The 25258-nt window shown below is 31.9% G+C and overlaps 1 protein-coding gene across 1 annotated transcript in view; it reads right to left on the reverse strand.

The window, feature by feature from the left end:
* Window positions 1–25258, reverse strand: part of HCN1 (hyperpolarization activated cyclic nucleotide gated potassium channel 1) — a 351288-nt gene that overhangs the window by 81254 nt on the left and 244776 nt on the right. The window contains exon 4 of the mRNA XM_049768369.1: window positions 7792–8010. Coding sequence (XP_049624326.1) covers window positions 7792–8010 — 219 coding nt within the window. The remainder of the gene's footprint in view (window positions 1–7791; window positions 8011–25258) is intronic.

The following is a 25258-nucleotide window of genomic DNA, read 5'->3' on the forward strand; positions in this document are numbered from 1 at the left end:
TTTTTATTAGTAAGTTTGATACTAACCAGGCTTATGTATAACATTCTTTCTGTTTTCAATATTTAAAATAAATAATAGGAATACTTTCAAATAATGTTTAAAGTGTTGATCCTTTAGTATTTTTGTTGATGCTAGATTTATGCTACTTATTTTGATGCTAGATTTCCCAGATTGCTGAAAGATTATGTAACTGCATAAAAATATTAATTCATTTTGTTTACAACTCAGTCATCATGATCTTTTATAAAATAGATAACTAATGTGTAAATTTAATATATTAAATTTTGTAACTTATCCAACATACAACTTCCTGATCTTGCATCACTAAGAGGACATAATATTGCCAACGCACTGGGGGGATGAGTCATCCAATCAAGGAACAGTGTTACAATAAACAAAAATTCCAGGCAATTAAATACTTTACCATTTTCCTTTAAAAAGATTTAAAGTACACCAATGATAATGCTTCAAATTAATATTTTCTTCAATAACTTAAATAAACTTTATTATATAAATGTATGTCATAGATATAAATATAATAACATATAAATTACTATATATTATATTATCTCTTAATATATAAAGTTATCTTATGTATATATCCTTATATACAATATATATAAAGACTGATAGAGCTCTTGTGCTTGTTTATAAGTATACAAATTTAGGTGAAAATTTGGAAGAATTAAGTATTGAATGTAATATAAAAAGACTAAGTGTGGGTACACTGGAACTAAAAATCCATAATATTAATCTTCTATGTGAGTTTCATTTGGTGGTTGCTTGAGGATTTTTGTTACTATTGCCAGAAGAGTAAATTTTGCATTTTCTTCTGGGCAATCATTATATGACTTGGAGTATTCTCACCAATTACACACAGCAATATATATTTAAAAGGTACTTTTTCTAATATCTAAAAAACATTCAGTGCTCCCATTATAACCCCATCAATGGAAAACAAAACTAATAATAAAATTATAATATTAAAATAGACGTTAGTAATATATATATTCATAGTGAGATAATTGAAATTTTTGATCTAGTTGAAGAATATTTTCTTTTTTAATTTATTTATTTTTATTTGGGGGCCATATCTAGTGTACTCAGGGATTACTTCTGGCTCTTTTAAAGAAATTAATACTGGTGGGTTCACAGAACCATAAAGGATGCTGTAGATCAAACCAGACTGGCAAAATGCAAGGCAATTGTCCTACCCACTGCCCTATCATTTCTCCTGCTCCAAGGTAAATTTTCATATGATGTGCTAATTTATGTTACTTTATGAATGAATTTTTTACCCTTCAAAGATTGCAATAGCTAGAATAAAGTGGAAAACAATTTGCATCAAAATAATTTACATTTGATTTTCTGTATTATCGTAGTTCTTAGCTTTTATTTCATTTTTACAGCATTAATGTACTTATTCAAAATTCATGAGCTACTATGTCATATCTTATATTATTTTTGGAAAGAAAAGATATGACTTCAAAGATTATAACATTCCTTAATGTCACATGTGGCATAATATTCTTTTGTACAAATTGTTTTTCACTAAAAAAAGAAGACAGAAAATCCTTGTTTGTGATTCAGGATGAATGATTAAATCACAACTGAAAAGCCAGGGGAAATGCAATCATCAAGTACATAAATTTTTTTAATATATTGAAATTTTCCATAACAATGATATCTTGTTAATAAAGGGAATACATTTCCCTAATGCTTTCAAAGACACTTCATTACCCTTAGTTTATAAAACTGTGCATAAGAAGCATTAGATAATACATTACACATTTACTAACAGATGACTTAATGAAAGACATCCATTTTGAACTTTTCTCCATTCCATGATCTTATAAGTCTCAAGTTAGATTTAAAATATTTTTACCATTCTGTGAATTAATATGAATAGCTTATTGGTCTTGGGATTTAATTCTGGGTACAGAGTACAAAAATCTTTCAATTTCCTTAGTTTTTAAGAATATTATGAACATTTTGTTCTAAAGACATGCTTCTCAGTGAGCCTTTATTGTGATCAGTTTGGAATCTTCTTTCTCTGTGTCTCTTTCTCTCTGTCTCTGTCTCTCACAAACACATCTCTCCCCATTTCTGGAAGAAAGTTAATAACCCTGGGAAGTTACTATAACATCTCAATAGTAAACATAAGAGCTACTAAGTGGGCAGATATATCGAACTAGTAAAACACACCTCAGGTCTACAAGAATAGAAACTCCTAAATGCAGGACCCTCTCATACATTACTATTATGAAGCACCTAGCAGTTCACTATTAATCTGGTCAATACACATAAATAATTTTCTTGAGTTCAGTGAACCTCTCTACATGATTAGTTGAATTTTAAATGAGACTCTTAGGACCCTCCTAAGTGTAGAAGCAGAGAATAAATTGGGAATCCAGGACCTTTTGTTAGCCTCTGAATTGGGGAGGGGACAGCCTGTGGAAGTGAAATTTTAACCTACATGGTCTGATACAATCTCCAGGTATACAATGCCAGAATTAAATTAAACTATTAAACACTCAGCAGGTATTTCAGAGAATTTCTAGCGTGTTTCCAGGAAAATACTTCACTCACTTATAAAACAAAAGTGTCAAAATAAATGTTTTGTTGGAGTAGAGAAGACATTCTTAAGGAGAAGCACAAGGGAAAGAAGAAAGGAGCTTTTTTATTTTACTGTCTTTATATGTCCCTTCATAACAGTTACATTTGTATTAATAATTTCATAATTTTAATTTTGTTACTCGGTGTCTTGATAAAAACACACAAATGTATTGCACTACAAAATGTGTTATATGAAAAGCACTACAAAAAGTGTTATGTGAAAAACTACGGAATCTATTCATTTCCTTTTAAGCTCATCATCTAGTATTTGGCCTATTTGACTTATAACAAGTATTCAATAACATGAAAAGATTAAAAATGGTTTTTAAAACTCAACTAATATGATATGGTTTCTACATAGATATTATTTTAAATCAATTTATTGAAGAATATGTTATCGCAGGAGCTGACACAATAAAGTATAGATTTAAGGATCTTGCCTTGCAAAGGTTCTGTGGGCCAGCAAAAGTGATCCCTGATCACAGAAGCCGGAGATAGTTGAAACCCTAAACACAGCCAAGTATGCCCCCAATTATAATGAATACATAAAATAATATGATTATATGATTTTTATATATATGTGTATGTTACTGATTCTATTATTTATTTTTTTGGTGTTGGTTTTTTTTTTATTTTTGGGCCACACCTGGTGATGCTCAGGGGTTACTCTTGGCTATGAGCTCAAAAATTGTTCCTGGCTTGGGAGTGTCATATGGGATGCCAGGGAATTAAACTTTGGTCCGTCCTAGGCAAGTGCCAGCAAGGCAGTCATCTTACTGCTCTGCACCACTGCTCCAGGATTTGTTTTCTTTTGAGCCATACGTACTTGAGAGGTACAAACTTATTCTCAACTATGAGCTTAGGGAATCATTCTAGGTGCTCAGGGGGCCATATAGTGTGCTAGGAATTAAACCTTGGTTAATACTATGCAAGGCATGTGCCCTGCCCATTGTATTATATATCTGATCTCAATTATTTATTTTTAGAAAGTAAATTCAAACATCAATAAAATAATTGAAATTAATAAAACTAACAAATCCACTGTAGTATTACAAAAACCTGTCAATGTGTTTAGCTGATAAATGTAAGGAGTAAAGAACCAAATAAAGTATGGGTGAGGATAAATCTTCAACATTTTGTGACATTGAATGCCTACAATAAAGAAGAGACAAATATCTGGTAAGTGCAGTATATATGTCAAAACCATGGGAAGTAAAAGAGGATATCATTTCTCAGTAGAAGCATAGTAAGAGAATAACAAATGGGCAAAGGCAACAGAAACATAGAAATGATCTACAGAGCTGAGCTGGGCAGGTATGTGGTGGTTGGATGTGGGGATTAGGTTTTAGCAGTGGATGGAACAGACAAGAAGTGGAAACTCTGGTAAAGAATGTGGTGTTGGGATGTTGTATGCATGAAACTATGAAATAATGTAATATTACATTATTTTATGGTGACTTAAAATATCAAATGAATTGCCTTCTCAGGATAAAGACCACAAGAGACATGTTTTAAAGGCATGATTCACTTATGGAGAGAAGAAAAAGAGTGTGGGTTTTGATGAAATAAAGTATTAAGTATAATCTTTAATATACACCAATATTTTAATTTAGTATATTAAAATATAAACATTTAATTAAAATTTTCAATTGGCACAATTGCTTTTTCCATAGGTAAGTTAACAGCCTTAAAGTTCCTCGTGATTATACTTGTAACAGTACTTAATATAAATATATTTTTGTCAGCCAAGAACATTAAGTATCCTCATTCTGCCAGAAGTCCAATTTGTTATTAGCTCATGGGGTCACATTAAGCAAAACTAAGGATTACAACACACTGATTTCTTACAAGAAAATACTGTAAATATTTCCAACCCTAGGATCTTCCTTGCCCAAAAACATTTGGCAGTTATTACCACTTTAACATATCTGCATATATTAAACTCGGCTAGCTCCTGGGAAGCAAAAGTACATTGTATAGCTGCATCAGAAAACTTTCTGGCTAATTAAGGAACCTTGTGGGAGTTGTGCTCATGGTATTCTTATTTGTAGAGGAAGGAAGAAAGTGTTTACGAATACTGAAAAAAACATCAAGTGAAACATTTGTTGAATGTCTATTTAATTCTAACCTATCTCTTCCACCTATAAATGTTCTAATTAAATATTAAGGCCATTTTTAATTTAAGTACAGTGTCATGAAAATAATTTTCCAAGGTCAGGATCACTAGAATTTGAAAATCTTTGCTTTTTTGAAAACGAATAGTATTACAGCCTAAATAATACGTAAATCAAATAGTAAGTAATATAGCGATTCTGAATTGCAAAATAGAATATACCTCTTTGGTCATATTGATTATACATTTTCTTCTCAGCTATTATACCGATTCTGTTGTAATGCTATTACATTATTCAGAGTTCATTTGTATTTCTTTCATTAGAGATTCAGAATTACATGACAGTAGAGGAAAACCACTCAGACAACTATATAAAATCAAGGGTTTCATCATGTTCTAAAGCAAAATACAGCTACTAAAAAAGAGTACTGACTCTGAATACTCAGATAAAATACCTCTAAATTACAGGAAAGCCAATATCAGAATTCCAGAAAGAAAAACAAATAAAAACTTATAAATATTTAATTACTTAAATGGCAATTTGGAGTTAGTGAGATAGTACAGAGATTATGACTTTTGCCTTACATGCAGTTGACCTCACTCCATCTCTAGCATTATATATTGTTCTTAAGCATATCCAGGAGTGATACCTGAGTACATTGTCAGAAGTAGCTCCTAAACACTGCCAAGGTCAAACCCAGAAAAAAGTTAAATGTAAAGTAGTCTTGTGTTAGAGAGATATGTATATATACAGATATACATATGTACACATGATATATACATACACATAAGCAAATGCTGCAATACTTGATGCAATACAATTACAACAAAGTAATTAACAAAAAACTAAAAACATTTTATGTGTCAGTTGATAAATAAATTAAAATATATTATATTCATAAAATTTAATGGAACATAAAAGGCAATTATACTAATATATGATTAATGAATAAAACTATAAGACAAATGATATAGAATGACTGAACATATCTGAAATATTGAAAAAGACATTTATAGACAGTAAGAAGATTATAGTTGCTTTAGGATTAAGAGAAAGGAGAAATGGAAATTTGGAAAATGATTATTTAGAAGGTAAAGATTTAGCAAGATTTTGGCTATGTAATACTGTAAAATGTAAATGAACAAAATTCTAATGATTTTCCTTTTTTAGTTTTGTTTGTTTTGGGGCCAAACTGGAGACACTCAAGGGTTACTCTGGTTCTGCACTCAGAAATCACTCCTGGCTGGCTAAGGGATGCAGGGATTGAACCCAGGTCACTGAGCAAGGCAAACACCCTACCTGTTGTGCTATCAATCCAGCCCTGATGATTTTTACATTTTTAATAGTATATTTGAAATTAAATTTTAATTGGCCAAACTTTAAAATATAAATAATAATAAAACATTAAAAAGCTAGGACATGAATTAAGACACTTGTCTTGCATGAAGCATACCCTGATTCAATTCTCAGCACTGAATACTGCATTCCCATCCCTGAGCACTGCCAAGAGTAACCCCTGAGTACAGAGTTATGAGTAGCCCCTGACCTCCTTGCTTTCTATTAAGATTTGTTAAAAAATGATTATTTGAATTATAGCCTACATCAAACTTCTTTGCCTATAAATGTCTATGATTATAGTTATATAAGTGAGTTTCTAAGCTACGGCTGGCCCATATAGTGGCCTAAGCAATAACAATGGTTAATTTGCTTACTAAACATACAATGCAAATAATTCCAGTCCCATAGAATTTTTGTTGTTCAGAAAATATGTGACAACAAAGCACACAGAAAGGAGATTTGAAATATCATTTTTGTTAAAAGCAGTGTCAACTAAAATGGAGAAGTAATCTAAACATAAATAGTCATCTCAAATCTTCCTAAGTTTAGCTCAAATTCCTTTGAGTGTATAATTTTTGGTCAAACTTGCTATGTTGTAAAGTCTCTTCTTCCTCATCATGCTCTTTGTTCTTTCCAATTTAATTGGAGGCTTTATATTAAAATGAACCTTGAAATAATTTTGGTGGTTCATCTTTTCATTACTTCAGTATTAAAATACCAACCTGCTCACTGTAATAGTTGGCACTGTAATTACCTTCACGGAGATAAAGCATCTGGTTTCCTTTTCTCCTATTGTGTAATTACATTGTTGAAAACTTTTGGAAATAAAACAACTGAAACCTTGGGTTAGTTTGGAAATAATTATGAGTCTATGTTGTTACCACTCACCAAGAGAAGTAGTCTACAGAAGCATTTCACCTATTACTTTCAGAACTCTTTTTGACAAGGTGTGTGCTATAATCATGTTTAAATTAATGTTCATATTATAAAACCTTCCTTCATTTATGAAATATTCTGTTAGAAGGCTGTGAATATTTAGTCAAGAAAATAAGAACTTCTATATTATGTGAAGATTATCCCAGGACAAGGAATTTCAGCATAAAAATATTCAGTGAATAAATTCTTGCATACTTTACATTTTATTCTTTTTTGGGGAGTTTAGAGCAACAGTTACTTTAATTAACATGCTGTGCATAAGAATGCATGATAGCATCTGTTGATATTCAATTTTTAAGACTAAGGGGTATGGTGACTTATCTAGATATAAGGGCAACATATGTTCAGTTAGACATATGGATTATAATATAAATTATGAGAAAAAGCAGAGAGTTATAGAGAGACCTGTTCAATGACTTTCTGTATCCATGAAGATAAATAGCATTTTTAACCTGTATTAAGGAAGGGTTATATATTATTTTAAATATTGCAATAGGATTGAGCATTAGTTCTGATAATAACATAAATCAGTTTCTGACATTTTGCAACGTATATTTTCAAGTGAATGTAAAATTTGTTATTTTAAAATTGATTATTCAAGAAACTGGAAACAAATAAAAGCAATCAGAGCCATGTCCAGGAAACCTTAAATATCAAAATAGAATGTGTTTTCCTGCTTTAATTATTTTAATTGTAGTTTAGATAGAAGGCAATTTAAACAAGTACACTATTAACTTACTAAATAAAAATTAGCAGATTGAAAACAATAGAGGTTAAAGCAAATTACCTTCTCTTGATACTGTCTCCTCGAAGAATCCAATGACTGAATTAAAGCTGTAGCATGGCCAACAAACATGGCATAGCAGGTGGCCCCTACGATCATGCTCAGCATGGTAATCCAGAGATCCGACATGCTGACAGGGGCCTGGGCTCCGTATCCTATGCATAGCATATGACTCATGGCTTTGAAGAGTGCATATGAATACTGCTTTCCCCAGGAATCATTCTGAAACAAAGAAAAAGAAATAAAAAACTGAGTGATTACAATAATAGAAGAATGAGATGAGACACATGCTAGGAAAGAAGCATTTATACATGAAATACTCCCTATTTGTTACTCTAATAATTAATTTTTTTAAACTTGCCTAGCAAAAAGGGCATGAACAATAAATAGTACAGATGGTAGAGTACTTGCCTTACACACATCTGACTTGTTTTTGATTCTCCACCATCCTATATGATCCCCTAAACACAGCCATGAAAAAATTTTGAGTGCAAAACCAGGAGTAACTCTTGAGAATAACCAAGTGTAGTCCACCCTTCTCTATCCCCTAAAAAAACTTGACTAGCACAATAATTTTTATCATGGCTGCACGTGTTCAACAACGTTTTTTTGCCAATTACAATGCTTTGTGTGAAACAAAATTTTATACTGATTTTTAATCGAAAATTAGGGATGTGCGTTATACATGGTGTGCGCATAATACTCGAATAAATATGGTAAAGGCATATGTAAATTTACATAAATAAAAAATAAATCTAATACCATATATGAAGGTATTTATATCAAAATGGTAATGTTTAGAATTCTTTAGATACAAATGGATGTTTGTAACATATTAGAGGTTCTTGCCTGAAGCTCTAAATCGGAGTAATATATATCAAAATTCAGAAGTCAGAGTTGATGGTGTATAAATATTTTTAAAGTAACATAGTACAAATAATATAGGCCAATTAAATCATGACAAATAGAGACTGGAGAAATAGTACGGCTGATACGGTACTTGTTCTGCATGTAGATGACCCAATTTTGTTTTGTTTTGTTTTTTGTTTGTTTTTCGGCCACACCCAGTGACGCTCAGGGGTTACTCCTGGCTATGTGCTCAGAAATCGCTCCTGGCTTCAGGGACCATATGGGACCCTGGTGGATCGACCGCGGTTCATCCTAGGCTAGTGCGCACAAGGCAGATGCCTTACAGCTTGCCCCACCTCTCTGGCCCCAGATGACCCATTTTGTAACCCTGGCATCCCCTATGGTCCCATAATCCACCAGGAGAGATTCCTGAGTTCAGAACAAGAATAAACCCTAAGTACTACCAAGTGTGACCCAAAAACAAAAATAACAAGAGTTTTATTTTTGTTTAAAACATAGGAATAATAGTGGTGTCAAATTAATATACAAAGTTTTTATTTAAAATATTTTGTTACCTATAAAACTAAATGAAATAATACCAATGTATGAGTAGCAATATAACAAACTTATATTTCATTATAATTATATATAAAGTTATAATGTATTATTTGATCTTTATAATAATTCAATATTTCTGGCATAATTTTGTGGGCTACCAAAGTTTATTTTTATTTTATTTTTTATTGTGAGGCCACACCCATTGATGTTCAGAGTTACTTCTGACTCTGCACTAAGAAATCAATCCTGGCGGTGTTGGGGAGACCATCTAGTATGCTGGGGATCGAATCTAAGTTGCCTGCATGAAAGCTAAATGCCCACTCCACTGTGCTATTGTTCTGGCCCCTATTAAAGTTTATACAAATAAAAATTTCAATTTTGGTGACAAAGCTTAAATGATCATAAAGCTTTTTCCTTTTAACTTTGAGATCTTTCTACAGATGCTGCTATTGATGGAGCTGTTTATTGTTTTGGGATTATACTTGATAATCTTAAAAACAAAATTTAATACTTCTTAATTTGATGATTAATATTGAACAAATTGTTGGGGGTTCCCGAGTTGTGCTTAGGGAATAGGGAACCTCTTTAGAGGATTCTCATCCACCTGGTGGTTCAAGATAGCCTGAGAATATAGGGTTGCTAATGTTTGTGTGCTGGAGATTACTCAGACTACCCCTGTGGTGTTCTAAGACAAGTGGTAGAGCTGGAGACTGCAAGGCCACACAGACTGGGCTACTGTGTGCTGCTAACAATAAACAAGGGTCAACAACATGCAAGACATGTACCTTCAACCCTGTATTATGGATCACTTTTTCAACGGAGATTAAACTCTTTATTTAAATCAGTTTCATACAGGCATAAAGGCAAAATTTTAAAATTAAATCTATTTTGAGATAATTGTAGCTTAACATGTAAATGTTAAGATTAAGACCACCAAAACTTTAAGCAGTTTTCTCCAATAGTAGCATCTTGGCAAATAGAAGTATGTCTTTGGCAGAAAACTGATATAAATAAATGCAATCACTGATCTCATGTCTATTTATGAGTTCTCATTTGCATTTAGTTCTATCCTAATTTTATTACATGTGTTTGTTCATGTATTCATTACCACAGTAAATATGTAGAACAAATCTACCACAACAATGATCTCTTATGCTGTCTTTATATTGGATTTAATATTAAATTTAAATTAATGCATATGTATTTAAATATTTATTCTGGTTTTTGCAACTTTTCAAGGCTGTACAGCCTGTAGAAGTCATCAAAAATAGTTTTATAATTTCTCTGTATGTAATTCAAAAATGTCTGTTCATGCATTCTATTTCCTGTATTTTAAGTTACAGTAAAGAAAAATTTAAATTAAAAACTACTGTTAACAAGTGCTCTCTGAAGATTCATATGAGAAGTTATTTTCCATTCATTTTGAGATTATTTAAATTTGTGTCTCCGAGTTAGTAGCTATTTGCAGTTTTGCTTAAGCTTTCAAAACTAAATGTTATCAATTATGATTCTATATATCATCCTGATATGTCTTATTAAATGTTCATGTGTGATAATTTAGCTTATAATCACATATTGACAAAGTGTAATATCTCTAAACTACAGATATCATCTTGAATAAGGCAATAGGTTTAATATCTGTGTAGGTAATACAGGGATGGGATTCTGGGACTGTATGATAACAGGCTTCTCATAATGTGGCTTATGCTTGACCTGTGGGCAAGAGAAGGCACTCCTGTTTCAAAGTATTGAGTTATTACCAAAGTTGAACACAATTGCCGCTACTTATCTGGGTCCAGGTCCTGATTGGTCACTTTTGGGACACAACTCTTGCCAAAACCTCTGAGGCATTCTGTGTCTTTGTGTTTTGAACCAGGCCAACCAAGTGCTTGGCTTCTGTTAAGTCTGTTGTGCCTGCAAGTCTGAACCTGTGTCTGCATAGCTGCCTTCCTGCTGTTCATGTTCATACTTTACTATCCCAACAGACCTCACTTACAAAATATTAATTCAAAGACAAAAATATTGACTACATAAGAGTATTAAATCAAGTACAAGGGCCTTCTTAAATTGGGTCACTCTGTGATTTCAAGGACACAGAGCCATAAGGTTATCCCTGTCTTTGTCAGGTTGACATATAAAGGATGAAACATTTCTACAGCTGCTTTAAACAACATAATGAATACATATTTTTGTCCATGAATTATGGAACTTTTCAAAATAAAATTTTACATTAAAATTGAAACACGGTAAGTTTCATTTAAATCTGACCTCAATGATTTTTGGAACTACAGATGGTTGCTGACAATTAATAAGGAACTAGTTCCCTCTAGTTGAATTTTGTGATATAAATGACATTATCAAACTATTTTATAGTAGAAAAATGTTAAAACTGTTTTGAAATGCTTTATCCCTTGATCCAAAAACCCTAAACTTATTTTTAGAAAAAGTAAAACAAGTTGGGGATGGACAGAGTGCACAGTGGTAGGGCATTTGCCTTGCATGCAGCAGATCCAGGATGATCGGTGGTTCAAATCTCGGCAGCCCATATGGTCCCCCATGCATGCCAGGAGCATTTTCTGAGCATGGAGCCAGGAATAATCACTGAGCGCTGCTGAGTATGACCCATAAAACAAAAACAAAAAAAAAAAAAAGGAAAGAAAGAAAAGAAAACAAGTTATCTATGAAATGTGATTATGCTTTAATTTGGCTTTCATTTTAGGTAATGATTAATAAAAAATTTCTCACAAATATTTTCTAATGTTTCATTGTTAACTCCCTTGTATAAACTTCACTAAGACAATGAGATATTAATTTTTAGAAAAAAGTATTGATTCAAATTAATAGAAATTTACATGTACTTATTCCATCTCTGAACTTTCATACAAAATAACATCTGTCGAATTGTTGAATTTTACCTAGTATATTTAGTTTTGTTCTGGACCCCACCCAGTGTTAATAAAACCTCAGTGCTTACTACTGGCTATATGCTCAAGAATCCCTCTTGGTTTCTCAGGGCACAATATTATACTCACTATATCTGGTACACAGTATTTGACTTTGGATCAATATCATTCATGGCAAATGTTTTAACTACTATACTATTTCTCTAGTCTTTTTAGTTAGGTTTTATTAAAATAATTCATAGGGCTGGGGCAGAGCAGTGGTGTGGAGTGGTAAGGTGTTTGCCTTGTCGGTGCTAGCCTAGGATGCATAGCATTTCGATCCCCTGGAGTCCCATTTGCTCCGCCAAGCCAGGAGCGATAACTGAGTGCATAGCCATGAGTAACCGAGTGTCACTGAGTTAGTTCCATGAACTAACTCTTTCATGAGATCCATAATTCTATTGTTAAATACAATAGAATTTTTGGTCCATAAATTTTTGGTCCATAAAACCAAAAAAAAATTTTTTGTAGGGATATTTTTATAACATGTCAAATTACAAAGTTAGAAAAGGCATAGGAAAATGTCTAGTATAATATATCCTAGGTTTTTTGATATAACATTTAAACTCAAACTAAGTCATGTAGGACTACAATAGGTACAAGAGTTTCCAAGTCATAATTTTAGTCAAATTTTCCATGAACTAACTCTTTCATGAGATCCATAATTCTATTGTTAAATACAGAGATAATGTTTAACATTATGTATTCTGAAAATATAAATTTAAGTAAATATTTGTAAAACCAAAACAATAGGGCTGGAGAGATGGCACAGTGGTAGGGCATTTGCATTGCACACAGCCGACCCAGGAGAGTCGGTGGTTCAAATCCAGGTATCTCATATAGTTCCACAAGCCTGCCAGGAGCAACATATGAGTGCAGAGTCAGGAATAACCCCTGAGTGACACTGGGTGTGACCCCAAAACAAAACGAAACAAAACAATGAATGAGGACTCAGAAATAAGTGCATCAATTGCTAAAATATTAAAGAATTAATAAACTAGGATGTCTAATATGCATAGTTTGTGGTCCAGCACATTGAGTTATCTTTTCAACACCTAAAATTTATCTTATAGTAAAGTGATGATTATACAAATTATCAACAATAAATGTAACTTAATTATAAAGTATGACCTAAAATTGTAGATAAGAAAACAAAGTCTTCAATTGCAAGAGATCCTAGAATTTTTATATAGATTACTCAATGGAACAGGGTAAATCCTGTACTGTATAAAATGATGTAAAAAAGTAAAAATCATTGAGCTATTTCAATTATTTCTAGAAGCTAACCTTCAATGAAAGTTCTTACCATTTGATATTTAATCTGTGTATTCTTAGCATGTAAGACTTTTCTGTCAAATACTGCTTTGAGAGTACTATTCTTTGACTTTTAAATCCATATAAGCTTTATACAAATACAAGCTTTTAGAAACTGTGGTCTAACTAATCTCACATAAAACTTTATAGAAAATTCAAATACCAGAGAGAACTTGAGAGGTGAAACACAATTGAACAATCAATAGCACCAAAACAAAAATATTTTTACTAGATATTTAGAAATGTTAAATGCTTAGAGTCTATGCTGTCTCTGATAAATCAATTCCCTCTTATAACACAATTGAAAGTGTACATGTTTATGTGGGTACTGATATGAGAGAGGAAGGAAGAACGAAGAGGAAAGAAGGGGGATGAGAAGTGTGTGGAAACGAAAGAAGGGAAGATGAACAGAAGGGAACAAAGAGGAAGGTGGAGAACATAGGTGGTAAAGAGAAATTTTTGACAGCAGTCAACTATCTCCTCTTAGTCATATCCCTAAATTTAGGTATGAAGTCATTTAAATTTTATTGGCACAAAAGAAAAAACACTGTCACATAAAGAAAAATATTTAAAATAATATTTTCTTTTATTTCCTTACAAAATTTTGTTTTTGTATTTCCAGCTTTTGATTCTACCAGCTTACAAGAGCAATAGAAAAATGATGAGTTAGATAATTTTCATTTTTGATGAACATCATTCAATTCTTTAAATTCATGACAGAATTATTGTCAAAATGGATAACTGTCCTATATTAAACCACAGCGTTAATAACCAAACAAAATGTTAATGCAAATCAGACTCTTTTGAATCTAAGTGGGTATTATTTAAAATTATATGAATGAGAATATTCTAGCAATTGTCTTGTGACATGATAGTCAAAACTAAGATAATTTTAATTTTAGGAAAGAAGCTATGTTTTATACTTTCTGTATGATAAAAACACATTGAAATGCAAATACAACCAGAAAGGGCATGTCTTTAAGGTTTTTTAAATAAAATTACCAGTTTTGTTTTTATGTTAATTAATGTCACAATGCTATCAACTTGGAAATGAGGCATAACTTGTACTTCCTAAGGCAAGAAAACTATTTAGTACAAATTATTCAGGATGAGTGCCAAGATTGCCACAAACTGCCAAAGTGATATTAAGGAGCATATCCAGACAACCCATAGATGTATCTTTCTTAACACTTTCCAATATGGAAGAAAAAATCCTGACTTTTTGGCAAAGCTAGAAAATTCCTAAATAAATAACAGCATATGTTTCTGTTAGTAGAGACTATTCAAAAAAAAAGTAAATATTTAAAGTTTACTGATTTTAGGGGTTGAAGATATAGCTCAATAGGTAAAGAATCTGCATTGCATGCTGACTAGCTGGGTTTGATCCTGATTACCACATGTTTTTTCAACTCTGTCAGGAATGATATCTGAGTGTTGAGCTAGGGTAAGCCCTGGCATGACTGGGTGTGACCACCTTAAAATTTAATAATTTCTCTTGTGTATCATTTCCAAGACTTAAGCCATATTTTCTTAAGCTAGTGCTAAAAGAATTGATTCCAGTGAGTCAGTGTTTCATATTTATGTTTCTTTATGCACTGGTGATCCACCTTAATAAAATAATGTATTATTAATCAGCATTTGTGGCCTATGCTGGCTCACTCCATGCCTGACAGAGTAATGCAGCATAATGGTTTTTTCTATGTAAAATCAAGATGCTTTTTTCTGGTACTACTAACAATGTTGTAATACCAGGTTTTGTAGAGAGTAATACTAAAGAAATAGTAATACCCAATTAATTCAATTATGGTTATATACTGCATATAAGATTTTGGATTAGAGTAACCATTTCAAATCATTGCCTAAAGATCAAAACAGTTTTTGGGCGTAATTACTAAGATTCTAAAATTGATGTGTATAGGCTACACAAAGAGGGATGGACATGAAAAGTACATCAATGTAAATAGTGAAAGAAAAGGCTTTAATGGTATAAAACTGAAAGCAAATGTCAGAGTCAGGACCTTCCAATTAAAAAATGATAATGTTAGAATCAATGCATGTCCGATATAGAAGATGAGACACTGGCAGACTTCTGTAGTTTTGACAAATTCTGGATTGTCTTGGCTCTTATTATATTATGGGATGAAAATGGAATAATTAAACAAAATGGTTTTTATTTTCTTATTCTATTAATAATCTACTATTATTTTATTATAATTCAGTAATCTAAGTTAGTCACTCTGGGTTTCTATGTTAAATTGCAAAGAATCAAGGTATAGAGGAATAAAAGGACCTGCAAAAACTTACAGTACAAAAGAAAAATAAACAGAAAAGCAAAATCCTAAAGCACTGATTATTCAAGAAGAAGATAAAGTTCAAGTACATTATTGTTTTAATTTTTTAATATATCTGACATCAACACAACTATGATTTTGGACATGTTGATCATAAGAGGCAAAATATATCAATACTCTAAATTGTCAGATGCCATGAAAGTATAAATTATAATAACTTTTTCATTACTATTTATTAACTTCATTAGTCAGCACAATACTTTGAGTTATATTATTACCTGAGGATACTTTATAAACTAATTTAAATAAATTAATATTTGGTTATGGTTGTTTTTCATCATGATTTATAAGTATACCAAAGAGGAGCAAATGACATAAATATTGAAGGTGAATATTTTTGACAATATTTACATGGGAAATTTTCAAATTCAGAAAAAGAAGACTATTAATAAGAGTATTAGTAAGAGTAATAAATTAAATAAGTAATGTTAGTAAACTTTATAACAGTCCTACACCAAAAAATATTTTGTCAGAATATACTGAGTTTACCCAACACTAATTTTACAGAGTAATGAGGCACTTTCAAAGTCAATAATAAATTATTGAGATTAATTCCTCATAAAGTAGATTCATGATAAAGCATATCTTTCAGTAGGTGATATAATCAAAGAAGAAAATAAATCCCCAAGAATGCAGATTACAAGGGACTAAAATAAAGCTAAGGCAGAATTCATGTTTTGTCAAAGATCAACAAGTTGACCCCATAGTTTAAGAAAAACAACTTAGTTATAGGGATACTAATAATAATTCAAATGAAAGCATTTAAAAAAGCAAGATGTTCCAGAATACCTTTAGGGTCAATTAACTCCTATTATCTTATAAAACACGCAAATATAAAACCAACACAGGTCTGAAAGGAAGGTGAGGGTTTTGTTTCTTCATTCACTGTTTAGTGAAATTGACAAGCCCTTCTCCAAATGAGAACCCGATTACTAATCTTTCTATAAAAACAACTAACTTAAGACAAGTGGGATATATTTTCATTTGCTCTAAATGAACAGAAACAAGTAAGATTCATTAAAAGAAAAGAAAACTTTCCTGCATTTCCCTAGAGTCCTCTATTTAAATGTTTCTTGACCCGAGGCCATGAAACTCCCACAATACTCTCCAGGCAAAAATCACCAAAATGGGGGAGGTAATTTATAAAATGAAGAGGCCAACCCACAGGACTGAGTGGGCATAGGAAAGAAATGAGGTCAGAGGAGTCACGATTGAACATAATTAAGAAATATTCTTCCATGGGGCTAGAGCTATAGCTGCCTTACATGCAGCCGATCTAGGACAGACCTTGGTTTTATCCCCCTGGCTGGTGTCCCATATGTTCCCGGACCAGGAGTGACTTCTGAGCACATAGCCAGGAGTAATCTCTGAGTGTCATAGGGTGCTATGTTGACATTATTATAGCATGATACTAGCCTTTGATTCACTTCACTGGTACAACCAAAGTTACATAGGTACAGGGACCATTCTCTAACTATCTTGCAATGAAAGCACCTATCAATAATAAACATTAATGGAACTAAGAAAATACTAATTTAATGACAGCATTTGAATATCATTTTGTTTTTAATGATGTATCTGCCATGAATTATATGGGAAGTTAAAAAACTCAGTGCTTTTACCTGGACCAGGAAAGCAATCAGGATCACTCATTAAGATTCAGAATATTGCCACCATGATTAAAATGTGAACTTTAAAGTGTAACCAAATTAAACAGATGCCCTGAGCAGTCTCATCAAGTATTCTTCCAACTGATATCTTTATAGCAGATGGCATAAACAACTTAGCATATATTTAAATACTGATATAAAATTAAAATAATACAAACTATTTCTAATTTATTAGGCATTTTCTCTCTCATGAATTCCTTATCAGGCAGTTGTTAATAATGCTTAATTTTCAGATATACTTTCACAGATCTCTCTCCTCACTTGTTTTTTCCAAGGATAAAGGTAGCTGTTCTTTCACTATTGTATCTTTTAGCTCTCTAGACTCAAATTCTGAGAGTTAGAATGAAAAACACCTCTCTAATAATGAAAATAGCATCTACAGAAGCACAGATAAAATACATACTCCATATACATAATTTGACTAGTTATTTTTAGATCCCTTAGATGAAAATAATAATTCTCATATTCACATTAAATATACAGAAAGTGTGGTTTATTATTTAAATTTGACTTACCTGTAAAATGGTTCTCAACGGTCTGGTGAGTAAAATAAACATGCCATATATATGTAGTATGATTTAAATAGTATTTTACTTTGCTTCAAATAACTTTCAGGCATGTTAAAACTATTCATTTTTGCTTTCTAAAACATAATTCTTCACAAATTATGATTCTCAATATGCTCCAATTTCATTTTGGAATAGATAAATGTGGCAGAATTTCTCAATAAAAGAATAAGTCACACTTCTTTGGTGAATTGGGACGAGTGAATTTTACAATTTTTCTATTATGACCTACTGCTCCCAGCAAATTACAAAGGACAAAGGCAATACAAATATTCAGTGTTTGCTAATCTAAGTTTCAGAAATTCACAAATTCATTCGCCATGTATAAACCAAGTAACAACAACATATTTAAATATATTAACATTTAAATATGCTTTAACAGAAATCAATGGACTAGTGTGATGTTATATAGGATAATGAGAACATTCAGAGATTTGTCCACACAAAGTACAGCATAAGCTCAACATTTGTGGCCTTAAAATATTAGTAGGTTGACTATTATTAATGGCATAGCCTGAGCCACAAACTGGTTACTAAAATTTTTATATTAAGTATATTACCTCTAATAATTTTTTGCCTACTACATTAATGTGATATTTCTCAAACATAATATCATCTGGAAAATCAGAGTAATGATCAGAAAGCCAATTTTTTTTCATTTTTAGGTCAAGGTCAGAATCAGAGATAAAATATATAATCCTTGTTTACTAGTTTTGCAAAATTTGACCTTTACATTGCTGTTTTGTCATGCATTAGGTATTGCAGAGAAAATTCTCTTGCTCTTTTTTACATCCAATTTCATTGCTAAATAAATACAAGGTCACTGCCTCTATATCACTGGTAAGAATACAGTCTATAATCTTCTTAATCTCTACACCCAAAACAAAACTAAGAGTTTCTGTTAAGACCTTTTGAATGAAATGAAATTTTGAAAAAAACAAAACAGATACAGTTGCATGCCCTCAGCCCACTATGGTCATTTTAATTTGTCCAAGTACACAAAAGCAGCTTTCTTATAAAAAAGAGCAACTGAGGGTCTCATTAGTAGAGAGGAAAAATAAAAATCAAGGTCATGTTAAAGGACTTTGTGGTGGAAAATTTCAATCTTCTAAATACCTTATAGAAAAAAAGCAATAAGAAGAACAACTGTCAGGCAGTTTTCAAAATCTTGTTTAGACATTAGATAAAAGCTTTAGAAATAAAAAAAGAAAAAGTTCTAAGTATGCCGGGGAATATATTTCTACTAAATGAAGTTGATACTATTACAGGTAGACATGGTATGTCTCCTAGATATAAAATTTGAATATGAAAAAGTGGTTACCTCAAATTCTAAAGAAGCAGTGTGTTTTAAAATTTAAATAATTCATTAAATAAAATTTATTTTAATTTTAATTATGGTTTAGGTATCATGGCTCTAATGATAGTAAGATTTATGATATTGAGGTACAAAGTTACTTCATTCCACCACAAAGTCTCCCTTATCTCCTATCTATGTCCTTATGCTATCTGTTAAATGGCAGTTTCATTTTTTTTGGAAGGGAGAAGGTGGGGCCAGCTATAGCTGTACTCATGGCTTAATCCTGGCTCTGAGCTCAAGATCACTTCTTGATGCTCAGGGGAAAATAATACGTTCCCAGGGATCAAATTTGGATCAGGCACATACAAGTCAAGCATGATATCACTGCACAAACCTTCCTGGACACTTAAGGGTTAGTTTTATGTGAATTATATCTTAGGGGGGAAAAGTCAACAAAGGTCTGTAAACTGATTTCATGAATAAATCAAAATTCATTTTTTACTTATATGTTATTATGTCTTGTCTTGTCATACTTAGGATAGAAGAAAACATTTTAACCCAGTTGAAATGCAAGTAAATAAAAGTTGATTGCAGTTTTATGAAATATTAATTAATGGATAAAACATATAATTAAGAATATTTCTCCAGGTTTCCATCTATTTTAATATGCATTAAGTGTTCTGTAAATACATATATAAAAGAGGACGATAACTTAATCTTAACAATGTTAAAATACTGGTTTCTATATTTAATAGTGTATTACATATCATTTTAAAGCCAAACAACATGACTTTTTTTTAATAATGGTTGGAAAAGATTCACGTATTCAGACAGACAAATCTCTTGGGAAGTAATAGTGAACCTTCTGCCAGCTCTAGATGCTGATATATCAATATTAGTTAATATCTGGGTCATAAAAATTAACACAAATATGGAACAAAAATTAAATACAGTTGCTGAAATGTAGGATAACACTATACTTAAAGTCCCCAGCCTCATGGGAATTACTTCTTATAGGTTTAAATCAAATCAATTGGCTCAAAAAAAGTTTCAATAAGGTTGAAAAGTTATTTGCTTTAATTTAGAGATTTATAATTGTTTCTACAGGTAGTTGATATTGTCCAAACAAGAACTTCACATATATATCAGAGTAATGTCATGGAGTGCTGGAGATAAATAACACTACTTGGTTTCTTTTACATAAGTGTTCTTTTATGTCAGTAAGCATCAATGAAAAAATAATTTTGTGTTTTTGCCAAGTATCTTCTTGTGCCATTTAGAAACTTGGAATAAACTTTGTATTATATCAACCAATCTTGCTTTAATAGAAATCAGTGAATAATTTTTGTCCTGCATGGGCACCATATATACATATAAACTTGATTATTTATTGTTATATAATTTATAAAATATATTATATATATTTATTATTGTGTACATCTATTGTATATATAAACTGTATTATTTATTGTTAAATAAACCTAAAGAACTATGAACTGTAATCTCATATCAGGAAAGAACTATGATAATAGTTAAGAAGATAATAGTCTCTGGTGGAAACCATAAATATCTTCTGAAGTGGCCTTTTCTTTAGTACTTGGAATTGGCTAATGGGGAATACTTAAGATGCAAGAAATCAGTATCCCATAGAAGAAGTGCAAATCACGGTGAATGAGATTAAACAAAGACAGAGTAGGAGCTCATCAGAAACACAGGCTGCTGATAACCATAATACTGGAACAAACAGAGTCAGAGTACCCTGATGTTTGAGTAAAAGAATGCTTCTACTAGATAATTCAGTAAAATCCCCAGCACTGCAGTCATGTTTATATTCCTTATCTCTCACCCATCTACTCTGCTCTCTGAGAAAGAGACTGACCAATATGGATTAAACAACAGATTTTCTTAGTACTTGAATTACATCTGGGGGAACTCTGACAGATGATCAGAGGGAAGACGAGGAATGCCAGTGTTTGGGGTTGGCTGTGTTTCTTGTTTAAAATAACTACATCTGTTGATGTAGCCACATACTAAATTAATTTTTTCTTTTATTTTTTAAAATCTTCATTTTCTTAGGTTTTAGGTGGTTTTTCTGTGATTACTATTTCTGAAGACCTTGTTATTTCTCATGGTTTCTAATATTCCTCTCATAAGTTGGCAAATAGTCTACAATTTAAAGTTTTTCTCAACTTTATAACTTGCAAATAAATGCCATCTGGTCTCTACTGGAATCCTTCTAGATAAATGCTTTAGGTAGGCAGGGGAAAATCCACTTGGGAAACAAACAAACAAACAAAAAGACACAACTTGCTTTGAGTGTCAGAAAATATTAAAGTGATGAGTCATTGAAATATTTTATGTATTTAAGTAAGGCCATTTATCTTCTTAAATAACTTTTCATTCTTTAAAAATACATTGGGTCGTCTTAATTTCTGTTTATATTTCTATTCTCCTAAAGAAAGAAACAATTTGAGTTAAAGAGAACTGAGACTAGTGGTTTTCTGCGTATCAATATCCATTTTCTTTTCTTTCTAAAATTCTAATTATTTGTGCTAGCAATATGTCCAATTTGAAAAATGGTACAACATGTATTACTACTAGCACTTAAGGAGAAAGTAAATAGTACCATGGCAGAAAGCACAGGGCCTCTGATGTCACAATATATAAGTGACATCCCAGCTTCAGATTTTTCAAATTATTTCCAGAATTTTATATTGTTCTAATATAAAGCCTCTTAGGTTTCTTTAGCTCATAGTGGAGTATAACTACTAAGTTAAATGTGCATCCTCCTTCATTAATATTTTTGGGACATTCAGGTCAGGACTTTATTTTGAAGTAACAGTAAGTTCTTCCCTCCTTTCTTCTCTTATATTTAATGTATTTTTAATAAACTTATAGTACCTTCATAATGCCAGAGTTTGAATATCTATGTCTGGATGTGATCAGTAACTACATTTATTTACTATATTTACTACATGCACTTTGCATAAAATCAAGTACTGTACCTTTAAAAACATGGTTAGATATGCATATAATTTTTTAAAAATGTTAAAGAATCTGACACAAACATTTTTTATGTTAAGAAAAATAAAAGACATTATTGTAATAAATGCAAGAGACAATAGAGATGAGGGCTGGAAGGACTGGCTCATGATATGAAGCTCACCATAAAGAGTGGTGAGTGCAAGTAGAGAAATAACTATACTGACAACTATGGTCACAATGCCAATGAGTGAGAAAAGTAGAATGCCAATCTTGACTACAGGCAGAGGAGGGAAGGAGGGAGATTGGGGGCATTGGTGATGGGAATGTTGCAGTGGTAAAGGGGGAAAAAAAGGGAAAAAAAGAATCTGACATAAGACATAATATCCTAATGAAAAATTGTAAAATAATTATAACCACATGCAAGGATATGGAAAGTTTCCCTTACTAATATGAAACACTATCATATGAATGAAATATAATAAAAGTCTTATACCTATCTTATAAATATTTTAGGGACCCATTTAAACTAATCAAGTCTTTCCAAAATGTTTATAATATTAGCAAACTTCCTTTCACTTATCCTAATATAACAGTTTAGAATCAGTTAATTAATTCGAATTAATTTATAATTTAGAATCAATTAATTAATTGCATCAGTATGTTTGTCAGTGAGTATGCTCTTATTTATCCACTATCTCACTGCTTAAGCAACTGTGACTCACAACCATCTTCATTTAACTTCCTGCCACTTTTTCACTGCTGAGCTGTAAACCCAAAAATCAGTTTAGAGTAGAACTGATCATTTCAGCAGGTTAAGTGTAGAGGGCACAATATCCTTCAGAATGTTGATTGTTGATGTAGGTCTGGAGTGACAGTACAGTTGGTAGGACGCTTGGCTTGCAAACAGCTGACTCGGCTTTGATTCGTTGCACCCAAATATGGCCCTCCAATCCTACGAGAGATGATCTCAGAGTGCATAGTAATGAATAAATCCTGAGCACTACTGGGGTATGACCCCTCTCACAAAAGGGGGGGGGGGGGAGGAATAAAAAGCAATAAATTTGGACCTAGGGATATGGAGTAAAGGATTTGAGTAAATGTCTGAAATGTGGAATTGATTCCTATACTGCTGGTTGTAGTCCGATGGCCTCTTGAACCACCAAACTCTGAGAAATTAATTCAAGCATCAGGCCTGGATTGCAGAGATTTCTGGGAGTGATGCCCAGACCTCCCAACACTTCTGGATGTGATCCCTAAAGAAACATTATAGTTTTGATTGAAGATTAATTTTGATTGAGAATTAAAGATTAAATCAATATATTAATTCTATCATTTATGAAAAAATCACCTTGGGAGCTGGAATTTTATTAGGACTGGATAGGGCTGTTGCCTAGGTTTGGTCCCTGGAACTATATATAGCCCCAATCAGCCTGGAAAGCAGAGCCAAGAAAAAGCTTTGAACACTTCCTTCTTTGAGGAAGATTCTGTTCATGCATGACTTAAAGTCAATACTAAACAATTTTGTAACTGTGTATCATGGTGATTCCATGAAAAACTTTCAAAACAAAATAAAACATAAAAATGTGAATAATGCTGGGTGTGGCACAAAGACACATATACACACATACACACAAAAAAAATAAAGGAAAGGAAAGGAAATACACACAGACCCAAATTTTTTTTGGGGGGGTCACACCCGGTGACGCTCAGGGATTACTTCTGGCTATGCATTCAGAAATCACCCCTGGCATTGGTGGACCATAAGGGATGCCAGGAATCAAACCGAGGTCCATCCTGGGTCAGCCACTGCAAGGGAAAGGACCTACCACTGTGCTATCATTCTGGCCACCAGATTCACATATTTTACAGAAATTAGAAAATAATATTTGTTTAGGTAGTCACCTAAAGTTCAGAATAAAAAGTTAAGGAGAGATCCTTATAAGTATTTTAAGCAATTCCACAATGTTTTGGAAATATTTACTTTAACTAGTAAGCTATAGTGTAATGCTCTTAAATCAAATTATTTCTCAAATTGCATTTTGAAATTTGTTTTCTTTAATAATTCTAACTTATTTCCAGTGTACATATTTTTGCCCTGTTTATTGCTAAAAATGTTAAAAATGCATTAAATACAGAAGGGTAATTTGCAATTTAGATTGACATTAACAAACACATTTACATAGATGAAGCAAAAATATAGAACAATGGTCACTGTGCTAATGTCTATCAGGGAAAGCATACATTTTTCTCAGAATGTCCATATGTTTGAACACAGATACATTTAACACAAATACACATAGATTATACACTCACAAAAAATCATAAAAGTGTAAAGGAAATTTTTACTTTCAGGAAAAATTTTGGGGTCAGACCTGGTAGTGATTAGGGACTACTTTTGTTTCTGTATTAGAAGTGACCCCGATGATGGTTGGATTAGCATATGAGAGGCAGATTATTAAATTGGGATTGCCTACATGCAAAACAGGCCATTTATATCTGGAATTATCCCTCTGGCCTCAAAGATGTTTTTAAATACAATTCAACTGAAGTTTTATTAATAGTTTGGTTTAATGGAAATTGGGTTTGTGGTATTGGAGTAGGGATTATAGCACTGACATTTTTTATAATCATGTTGCACCTAGTGAGCGATTAACAATGAGTGCTGAATGCATGCCAAACATTTAAACTTGTACCTTGTTTCAGGGAAGAATATAATATCATTATCAAAAATTTACTTCTGTGGTGTATGTTAACAATTAAGAGACTTTCTCCTAATTTTATATTTTATATAGAAATACCTACATATGTATAATAAATGTACATTTTATTACCTAATTCCACTAAATCTTTAACTAATTACCAAGATATTCAATTTCTGAATATTTGATTAACTTAAAACCATGCATTAAAGTTCTTAAAGATAGCTCAGTCGGTTGGG

Source organism: Suncus etruscus, chromosome 2 (genome assembly GCF_024139225.1).
Source record: "Suncus etruscus isolate mSunEtr1 chromosome 2, mSunEtr1.pri.cur, whole genome shotgun sequence".
In the NCBI taxonomy this organism is placed as follows: domain Eukaryota; kingdom Metazoa; phylum Chordata; class Mammalia; order Eulipotyphla; family Soricidae; genus Suncus; species Suncus etruscus.